The 11498-nt window shown below is 42.5% G+C and overlaps 1 protein-coding gene across 1 annotated transcript; it reads left to right on the top strand.

The window, feature by feature from the left end:
* Positions 1 to 602: 602 nt before the first annotated feature.
* On the top strand, positions 603 to 10925 carry LOC137261354 (CD9 antigen-like). Its single transcript, XM_067799096.1, has 8 exons — positions 603 to 779; positions 3488 to 3688; positions 4312 to 4398; positions 5084 to 5179; positions 5655 to 5744; positions 7970 to 8047; positions 8807 to 8859; positions 9234 to 10925. Exons 1-8 carry the CDS (start codon positions 714 to 716, stop codon positions 9244 to 9246), a joined length of 684 nt encoding a protein of 227 aa, XP_067655197.1. The 5' UTR covers positions 603 to 713; the 3' UTR covers positions 9247 to 10925.
* The last annotated feature ends 573 nt before the right edge of the window (positions 10926 to 11498 follow it).

The following is an 11498-nucleotide window of genomic DNA, read 5'->3' on the forward strand; positions in this document are numbered from 1 at the left end:
ACACTGACAGAGTGGACTTCACTGACAGTGTGAACTTACACAGATGAAGTGAACATACACCGGGGGAAGATGATGAGTTGTATGGAGTTGCATGTACAACATGAATGCCGCCACGAATTAAATTAATGTGCAAAGTAAGTGATCCGCCCCCCACCTCCTCCCCCTCCCCGCCCCGCTCTTGTCATGTACAAAATCAATTAATCCCCCTCGAGAACATGTGTACAAACGTGGTGTTTTATACGCACTCAGACACTTGAACCTAGAACTTTTGTCTGTATTTCTGTATTACTACAAACATATAGCATCTTTCAGCTTTCAAAGGTGCATGAGTTTCACTTACATACATTTTGTGTAAACAGTAGCTGTGTCTGGAAGCTTAAGCTGACTATAAACGCCCTTCCAAAACCACATCGAATTGTACCATCGTATTTGTATAACTAGTACGTTAACATCATGTGTAGATGTCAGATTTCTAGTATTGGCTAAACCAGCCTGAATTACCAGCAGTATGCATATTTGTTTCCAGTATTCACTCAAGATATAGTGTACACGGCCTGCCTGAACAATCGATGTAAGGTTATAAATAGCCTTATGCATATAGCGTCGCGCTATCACGTCACATCCGCCAGCACAGACCACTGCTCAGTCAGGGGTACGCCGTACCTTGGTGTTGTTAATTCCTTATTTCTGACAGGATAAACGATCTACTAGCCATGGGTTTGGGAGGCTGTCATACCATAATCAAATATTTGCTAGTTGGATACAACGTCATACTCTCGGTAGGTAAAATATTCTCTCAGTCTCGCCAGTTCTGATGATTTGCATGTCTTCCGCTGCAGTCGTTGTCTACAAACGGTTTGTTCAAAACATGGTTGATAAACCCCGGTGGCCGACTGCATGCCTCGGTTCGCTGCTTGACATTAATGAGATCGTTCATTTGTCGCTGTGCGTGGATGCCATTTCATACACTCTTGCTTACCATTCCGTCAGACTGGGTCGCAAAGTGCGCGAAGGGCAGTCTCACAGCAATTATCGATGTCCCAGACGAACAACAGGTTAATTTAACCATGTTTAGCCCTGGTTTTCCCATGTGATATAATATGTAGTTAAAACATCAGTGACACAGATTTCGGAGCTGAGATTAACCGTTAATAAATGACGGTTTCGTCTCACAACACCCCAACGACGGTAAAACACAATATGTAGAATATATGATATATGACAAAATCATCATTCTCCATTCTCTATTTTTGACTATTTCCTAACGGGTAAAGGACAAAGGAGCAGTTTCCCTACAGGAAGAGATACTGTTTGATATATTTTTGAGCTCATGTTTGTGTCATTTACTGGAACCGTGTGTTAGTTTGCAGCATCGTAGAGAATGTATTCATTACAAGCTTGATCACTTGAATCAGTGCGAATAGACTTTCAACAGACTTTCACAAACGCGACCCAATTAAGGCGAGGCCGAGAGGTTTCGTTTACGGTGCAGTCTTTGTCCTTGTGCCCAGACGGTCATCTGCCTGGTCAGTTGGCCACAAAGGAAGGCATGTGGAGGTTTATTGTTTGGTCAAACTGCATGGGTCCTGACTAAATTGCCGCCAGCTGGACACTGGCGTGAACACAAAGTGGAAACAGTTTACGTAAACAAAATGGCGCTTTGACCGGTACTAATTTGAATAAGTTTTAGGACTATGTGAAACACGATTGGATTAGCATATGGATTTTGAAATTTTAAAGTATTAATCTGACACACAGTTATGAATAGGACAATGAATGAAGCAATGAGAAAGGGTATGGAGATAACACCAACATTTTCCTACATTGTCAGGCAGTGTCAGTCTGACAGATATGTATGCCGTTATACTCTGGGGACTGACTGAAAGGAGATTCCCAAGCATCTATGCTGGAGTGGACTGATCTTAGTTTATTATTAATCAGGGTTATTGATTCTGGATCGATTATTTACAGTTTACCGTAGTAGGACTGGAATATTGCCGACTGCGTAAACAGCAATCAAAGGAAATACTGTAAGGCGTTAGCTTGTGTTATAAGCTATCCGTAACTAGTTAAACACAGCCTTTTTGGTTTACCCATGGCGATGTTTATGTGTGGGAGAGAGGGTGGGGGTGGAGGTGGAGGTGGTGTGTGTGTGTGTGTTGGGGGGTGGGGATGGGGATGGGAGTGGGGGTGGTGTGTATGATCATACACATGTATGGTGAATGGACATGCAGATGTACATATGTGTATACTTACATGAACTGCAGGTACTCTGGATGGGCATTGCGGATGTGCACAGGTGTGGCTCTAGATGTACTCTAGGACTGTACGTATACTGTGGGTGGACGTGCGGATGTACATAGGTGTATGCTTAGATGTACAATGGGTGTACTGTAGATGGATGTGGGAATTTACATAAGTGTAGGCTAAAATTTGTTGCAGGTGTACTGTGAACGAACGTGGGCATGTATGTAGGCGTAGGCTAAGATGTACTTCAGGTGTATTGCAGATGGACGTTGGGATGTACATAAGTGCGGTATTAGATGTACTGTCGGTGTACTGTGGATGGACGTGGGGAGGTACACAGAGGTAGGCTTAGATGTACTGCTCGTGTACTGTGGATGGACGTTGGGGTGTATACAAGTGCAGCATTAGATGTACTGTGGATGGACGTGGGGATTTACATAAGTGTGGGATAAGATGTTCTGTAGGTGTACTGTGCACGGAAGTGGGGATGTACATAAGTGTAACATTAGATGTACTGTGGGTGTACTGTAGATGGAGAAACATAATTAATCGGTTAAGAAGATTGACGTTGACTGTTCAAAGGGCACGGGGAAAGCTAAGACTTTTGTTGCTTAACGCTTTAAGACAAAGGATTTTATAATGCCAATTTAGGAATTTGTGTTATAATTGGGCGTAAAATAGGAGTAAAATAACAACTGCTATGACCTATTATTTTAATCGCCTCCATTTCGAATGATTCAAATCTGAAAACCAATAAATCAGAACTGTAACTGATGGCTGTATATGTATATAAACTTTCATCTCTTTTCATATTTATGGGGTATGGTGGCCAAAGAGAGATACTTTGTACGATGCAAACTGCATGATAAATACGTGTCCATGAATCGCTATCAAACTGTGTTGAGTACGAGATGATGATGACACAAATACATGCAAAGCCAGCTCAACAAGGAGTATAGTAAGAAAGCCCTGTAAAATTATGTTCAGTAGAGAGAAATGTCCAAGAAACTCCCCGTTCGTGAAAAAAATGAATCCGAGGTCCATTAATTTTAAAGAATGGAGAAATGGAGAAATAATGTACATTCAAAGTATGGGTAATTTAAAAAGCAACAACAAAACAAGTGGAACGGACTATCAAGTATTACATTTAGAACTGGTCCACATCGCCCCATTCCTGAAAGATAATAAAGCGAGCATACAATGTAATGAGATCATAAGTGTAATTTCATGTCTGTTTCAGACCATTGGTCTTGCGCTTCTTGCCGTCGGTATTTGGGTCTGTCTTGACCCGAATATACACATGTATTTGGAGGAAGAAGAAGACATCAGACTGGCGCGCATTGGTGGCTACGGCTTGATCGCAGTCGGTATCATCATCGCCATTGTTGGCTTTTTCGGATGTTGCGGAGCTCTCAGAGAGAGCCAGTGCCTGCTTATTTCTGTGAGTAGATTCTTTTGTTTTTAGGACATATCGATCGAATGTTTTCCTTCATGTGTAAAACGTGTGTTGTTTATTATGAGACAATTTGGGTTAAAGATAACTTGAGAGGAACAGAGCCATTTGAATGATACTGTTTTGGTTTAACGCGACCTTGAGTGTGTGAGTGAGTGTGTGAGTGAGTATCGGTTTACGCCGCTTTTAGGGATACGTCAGCTAAATGTGACTGGAGAATGACATGGACTTTCCACGTTGCGCGAAATGTGCGGAATCGAACATTCCACGTAACTGAACAACATTTTAACTACCAGACTACCCTAAAACACCCTATGAAAAGGATTTTTGTTATCACGTGTAGCAGAATGTTAGCTTGATACAGGGAGCAAGCCCGAGATGGTGGATCCCGGATATGGTAGAGCACGGGTATTGTGGAGCACGGTAATGGTTGAATGAGTGAACGAATGGTCTAAAGTCCGCTTTAGACAGTAATCCGTTATAACGGGGTGACAGCTTATATATAGTGTGGGAAGAAAGTCTGAACCAGTGCTATCTAAAACGATTAGCACTTATGGGCAAAGCCCCCAGCTCATGTTAATATATGGCATATATTTGTATTTCTCTCCTAGTTTTTCATCAGCCTGACCCTTATTTTCATCGCTCTTGTTGGACTTGCGGTTCGCCTTTTTGTGATGAAGGAATTGGTGTCTGATATGGTGAGCAGGTAGTTTACTTAGAGCGGTTATTGTGTTTTCACATTTTCTGGTCAGTCCACAAAGTAATAAAGCTGAATGTAGACACAGGTTTCGCCATTAAGCTGCTGATATAATGAGCGTTTTTATCAGGCCATGATCTTGCATGATTAAAATATGTCACATAACTTAACAAGTCATATCTTTACAAATTGATTCTTGCCATTTGGGTCAGTGACTGGAGATTTACTGACCCGATTGGATTTGTACAAGCCACGGGCAAGCGGGACAGCGGTTATTTCGCTCACTGAGAATGAGGGAAGGAGTTGGCTTTAGAGCCATGGATATGCAACTTAATATTTAGTTCATGAAACCAAACTTTAAGTGACAAATAACACGTATTTTATCACAAGGCCTCTCATATTTTGTTTGAGTATGTGTTAAGGTAATGGAGCATTTCCAAAATATATTTTGTGTAAAAAAACAGCAGCCAAAAACGAACGAAAAACGAAAACAAAACAACAACAACAAAATGAAGCATATGTAAGTGCAACAACTTCGTATGTTCAGATCAAACTAAATCACCGCCCGCCACCTCTTTATGTAGACAGGAGCCCAGTCAAAGCATTATATGGTTCAGACATTAGCGATAAGAATATATTTACTGCAATTCCCATACCATGTTCAGTTGTATTTTCTCCATTCACAGGTTACAAACGCAGTCAAGACAGTTCTCGACGAAAAGGTTGAGACGTACTCGACCGATGTAAACTCAAAAGCATTCATGGACACCATTCAAGATAAGGTGAACAGTCATATCTCATCCATATGTCTCCTTATTTCTTCTTTCACCCTGAAGTATAATTGTAGTTGCTGTTTTACCAGTTCCACCGGATACAGGAATCTTCCAGCTGTATGACAGCAGTCCGGAAGTAATCATGTCTGGACCAGACAATCCAGTGATTGACATAGGCGCAATGGTCCACGCAGTTGGGATACGATGAAGTTTCAACTAAGTGAGCCCACCTGATCTCCCGATCCCGTTAGTCGTCTATTTCGACGAACATGGGCTGCTGTAGACAATAATTCTAGTGTACTACTTAATACACAGATATGTAAAACGCTCGCACGTGCCAATGTCTATGTGGATAGGTACACAACAATGCTGGTTAAATATTTGGAATATAGGCGTTTATAGATGCAGTTGTCGCGTGGCTGTTGAACTGATACTTACTACGATACTACTTAGTTCTTGACTCTTCGTTGTTGACTTATTGCAGTTTGACTGTTGTGGTTCGGCGGTGGGTGCTGGGGATTATTTTACCGGCATTCAAATCCCTTACAGCTGCAGAATTGAAAACTACGTGAATGTAAGTATTCACAAAGTTGCAAATACCAAATGGGATAGCGTTGCGATTTAGACTAACCGCCACACGCACACACGCATGCACGCACACACACACACCACACACACACACACACACACACACACACACAAAGCCGACACAAAACAGAGGTTACGTAGGAAGATATGACGGGTGTAACCCCCGTGGAAAGAGAATAATTGTAAAGGAGTACCATTGATAAAACTTATTTCATTTAGAGCTTTAGAGATCACATATCTCAAGGGGGTACAAATACATAAATCGTTTAATGAAACCCCGTCATTAAAATTACTCATTTCAACATTTAATTACCTTAAATCGACCCTTCTGACTACAATCCACAATTTTGTATATATCTCCCTGATACAAGTAACTGAAATTCCCTCCTCTCATGACGTCACTGCGGGTCGTTGTAGCGCTTAGGTTACAGAGGTACGTGTGTCTTTGTCTGTGGTTTGGTTGGCGGGCGAGAGTGAAGCAGACGACTTTTTGGCAACTCTTAATCGCTCGGTATTAATTAACCACTCGTTTATAAAGAATGAATTTGGTGTTCCACTCAAGACTAACCACAAGTCTTTCATGTGTAATTGTTAAAAAAGAAGATAAAAAAAATATCAAAGTTTATTCGTTCGCTAGCACTGCAGGGAGGGCTAGGCAGTATGGAAAATAGTGTGGTTAAGGGACTGTGAGACAGACTACATTGCAGGGAGGGCTAGGCAGTATGGAAAATAGTGTGGTTAAGGGACTGTGAGACAGACTACATTGCAGGGAGGGCTAGGCTGTAGGGGAAATAGTGTGGTTCAGGGACTGTGAGACAGACTACATTGCAGGGAGGGCTAGGCAGTATGGAAAATAGTGTGGTTAAGGGACTGTGAGACAGACTACATTGCAGGGTGGGCTAGGCAGTATGGAAAATAGTGTGGTTAAGGGACTGTGAGACAGACTACATTGCAGGGAGGGCTAGGCTGTAGGGGAAATAGTGTGGTTCAGGGACTGTGAGACAGACTACATTGCAGGGTGGGCTAGGCTGTAGGGGAAATAGTGTGGTTAAGGGACTGTGAGACAGACTACATTGCAGAGAGGGCTAGGCTGTAGGGGAAATAGTGTGGTTAAGGGAGTGTGAGACAGACTACATTGCAGGGAGGGCTAAGCAGTATGGAAAATGATGTGGTTCAGGGACTGTGAGACAGACTACATTGCAGGGAGGGCTAGGCAGTAGGGGAAATAGTGTGGTTCAGGGAGTGTGAGACAGACTACATTGCAGGGAGGGCTAAGCAGTATGGAAAATGATGTGGTTCAGGGACTGTGAGACAGACTACATTGCAGGGTGGGCTAGGCAGTATGGAAAATGATGTGGTTCAGGGAGTGTGAGACAGACTACATTGCAGGGTGGGCTAGGCAGTAGGGGAAAATGATGTGGTTCAGGGAGTGTGAGACAGACTACATTGCAGGGAGGGCTAGGCTGTAGGGGAAATAGTGTGGTTCAGGGAGTGTGATAGAGACTACATTGCAGAGAGGGCTAAGCAGTTTGGAAAATGATGTGGTTCAGGGAGTGTGAGACAGACTACATTGCAGGGAGGGCTAGGCAGTAGGGGAAATAGTGTGGTTCAGGGAGTGTGATACAGACTACATTGCAGGGAGGGCTAGGCAGTAGGGGAAATAGTGTGGTTCAGGGAGTGTGATACAGACTACATTTCAGGGTGGGCTAGGCAGTAGGGGAAATAGTGTGGTTCAGGGAGTGTGATACAGACTACATTGCAGGGAGGGCTAAGCAGTATGGAAAATGATGTGGTTCAGGGACTGTGAGACAGACTACATTTCAGGGTGGGCTAGGCAGTAGGGGAAATAATCTGGTGTAGGGAGTGCGATACAGACTACATTGCAGGGAGGGCTAGGCAGTAGGGGAAATAATGTGGTTCAGGGAGTGTGAGACAGACTACATTGCAGGAAGGGCTAAGCAGTAGGGGAAATAATGTGGTTCAGAGACTGAGAGACAGACTACATTGCAGGGTGGGCTAGGCTGTAGGGGAAATAGTGTGGTTCAGGGAGTGTGAGACAGACTACATTGCAGGGAGGGCTAGGCAGTAAGGGAAATAGTGTGGTTCATGTACTGTGAGACAGACTACGTGTAGACATCTTTAAGCATTGCCTCCTTAATGTCATACACCTTGTTCAGCATGTGTTTAATATTTAATTCTTTCCTGATACAGCCATGTGTGGACAAGATTGTCACGCCATCTTTACCAACATTGGTTGTGTGCATCCCACTAATATGTGCAATTCCTTTGGTGAGTACAAATATTTGTTGAGCGCGAGTTAAAAGTTAAATGCAGGTCATCTATTTTGTTTGCCGGTATTATGCGTTAGCTAAAATCCTTTGATCTGTATTTAAAACAGGTCATCGCGACCCGTGAAGACTCAGGGTAGGAAAGTCTATAAGCAATGCTTGCCCAAAAAAATGCGATCATGCTTGTCGTTAGAGGCGACTAACGGGATCGGTTCCCCATTGCGCAGATCGATGATCATGCTGTTGATCGCTTGATCATCCTTTCCTCACTCATTGTTGTCGTACGTTTTCAATATGAAGTACCAACGTCACATACGTCAGTAGAACTCGTACACATACGTCTGATTAAGTCAATTACTACAGTGAGTAAGTGAGTTTGGTTTTGAGCCACGTGTAGCAACATTCCTGCCATATCACGGAGGGGGATTACCCCCGAGACTACCCCATCGGCCCGATATACAGAAAAACAAGACCAGGATACTATGCGTGTAGGAATGTGCAAGTCCTGCTATCCCAACATTACTAGATACAGTATCTGAGACCTCTTTGAGCATGACATTGACCGCTGTCTGAATAATCGCGTTCGGGCAATATATCCAGTGACATCAAGCAATGGCGGGGTACGATGACAGACATCCAAACGGACCACCCGATTCATTAGAACATCCTTCATCACAATCAGATCTTGCTAAGGACCCTTTCCAATCCGCAACACGCAAGGAGTCGTGCAATGAAAGGTTATAACTTGTTTACTTCACAGATTGTGGGAATGGTGTTCGCTATGGTGTTGTGCTGTGCTATCCGAAGACAGGGGTAAGTCTTGTCAAAAGCTCGTTATCTGAACTGGCTGCTGGCATATTTTCAGCTGACAGTTTTTTTCTTGTGGTTCTAAGAAAATACGAAAGTGTAAGAAAGTAAACTGTATGAGTTTTTTTTTCTTCTGGTCTCTCCCGTGTGCATGAATACATGGCGCGTTTTTGTGGACTTCCCGTTATCCTGTATACGTCGTTCAAGAGCTAATTCTTGCTGTGTCAGTGCACAGAGTGAATATATCTATAAAACATGTTACACAACGCAGGATGACATATGGTATATCCCATTCCCCTTCTTCTCCCCCACCCTTTCCTAATCTTGTCTTCATCAATCACAACTAACGTGTAAACGTTTGACACTTTTCATTCTTTCAGGTACTCCCCCTAATCCAGGGCCTTACGCATAAAGATGAGCATTCTTCAGAACAGATAAGCTCATGGACGTCGACATGTTTCAAATGGCATTTGTAATCACTCGCGTAATATTCATGTGCATGTTTACGTCTGCCTTGCTGATGAAGAGCGGCGGCTTTCATTCGTCGCCAATCATCTCTGCGCGTACCAGAACGACACCTCTAGTATTGGGGACATTTGTCACTAAACGTCACTGTCCCAATGGTTTTGATGGTACTAGATCTGGAAGGTTGCATGATATACGGTCGAACTATCACACTAGGTATTACATCGTGTCACAGTGGGCGAGTGAGTGAGTGAGTGGGTGAGAGAGTGAGTGAGTGAAGAGGCACACAATGGAGGCCAACAGTACAGGTGCTGTAGGTATGCGATTGGGGTAAAACCAGATCGAATACTGCTCGGAACGTAGTCTAGACAGTCGACCCGAATCCAAAGCCAACCAAAGTCTACTCCTTATCTGTCGGTGATTAGTACTGTTGATAGATATGCCATCCGGAGACATCTTTACAGGAAACAAGTATTTCATTGTTGACGGGCTGCGAAAACAGTGAGTGATAAAGAGGTACGTAAACTCTGTTAAGGTGATCTGTGTGAATTTACACCGTAATACAACCCTCTGTTGTCCGTTGTGATGCCATAGCTTTTCATTCCAAAGGATTTGAGAAGCTATATTTTGTATCTGGCGAATATTTTATTTGTGAATGATTATCGTTGCTGCTGTAAACCTGTCAACTTTTTAAAAGGAGTCTGTTACTCTTTGATCTGTATCACATAACGACACTTTGTGAAGAATCTGCCTGTGTGCTTTGTCTTAGTACAACTTATAATTTCCAGCCTCCATTTATGACGTCAACCATAAGTGACCTTTAGGTATGACGTCATCGTGAAAGTGGCTTTCAGTAAGACGTCATAGTAAGTGTGTCGATATCAGCAGATGCGGCACACTGTTTATCCTCTTTATCCGGGGAATTAGATAGCTATATATGATAAATAATTTCGATGAATTCGCCACTTTACGGAAATGACATCACACATCCAACAATCCTTCTCCGTGGAGGGAGCCTCTCAGATTTTCTCTTTTGCATGAGGGTAATGTAATTGTGTGGGCGCTTTAGTGTTTCATATGCCTCAGTTGTAAACAACATTAGCAAATGGGCCCGTCTTATTTGTTAAAATAAAAATGTATAGATACAGTTAATGGTCGATGGCACCTTATAGTTCTTGTTTTGTAAGTACAGTGTCTTAATGGCAATGATGTAAGCTTTGTACACACCTTAATTTGGTGAAAAAAGAATAGGGACGCAAGTACAATTGCCAGTACAGTTTTGTTTGTTGAAATATATATTAACCGTACATCGACCAGTAGCTAGCATATTTTGATTTATTGAAACGACAAAGTAAGCGATACTTGACTGGAAATATTGAAACAGCAGAATAAATATTAGCTGACATTTTATCTGATTTAGCGCTGGGACTGTACTATAGTTCAGATCTGCATTTAGAGTTTATCATAAACTTGTTTAAGTTTACTGGGTTGTGTGTGGTGAATCAGATTCTAATGCAACTTTTCAACTTTTTTGTACATACAGCGACCTCTATTTTTTTTACCCATTCTTCATTTTGTAAAATAGGCAGTAAAATGTTGTGACTTTTTCTCGTCTTGTTTTTCATATCTTATATTTTGCCGGCATAGCTTCCTTGACAAAATACACACAGCAAATGATGACGGTGTCGGGTTCGGATAGTATCGGGACATGGAGCAGGCAAACCGTAATCAAGAGTAATATCAGATTCAAACACAGTTTAGGATGGATGACAGACACAAATCTTCCCATCTATTTTCCAGCACAACCTCTTAACCCCCTCCCACCACCTCTCTGTTCCCGTCCTTACCTCAGTACAGTGCATACCATACTGTTTCGAATAAGGACCCGATTTTGTTGATTGTTGATTGAATGTTCATTTTACAACATTCACATGACTTTGGGTGTGAAAAACGGAATTATACGATTTCTGAGTGCTGCGAAGTTTTGCGAGTGCTTGTAAAAATACTGGTTTGCGATCAGCGTATCGTTTTCATGTCTAAACCTGCAAATACTGGGAAAATTGTTATATTGCGGAGCCTTAATACAACATATGTTGAGAGGATTACCAAACAGCAGTAAATCCTCTGAGCATTGCCGAGATTGGTGGCGTGACAGAGATTTCTGCACGCATACAAGTTGA

Source organism: Haliotis asinina, chromosome 14 (assembly GCF_037392515.1).
Source record: "Haliotis asinina isolate JCU_RB_2024 chromosome 14, JCU_Hal_asi_v2, whole genome shotgun sequence".
In the NCBI taxonomy this organism is placed as follows: domain Eukaryota; kingdom Metazoa; phylum Mollusca; class Gastropoda; order Lepetellida; family Haliotidae; genus Haliotis; species Haliotis asinina.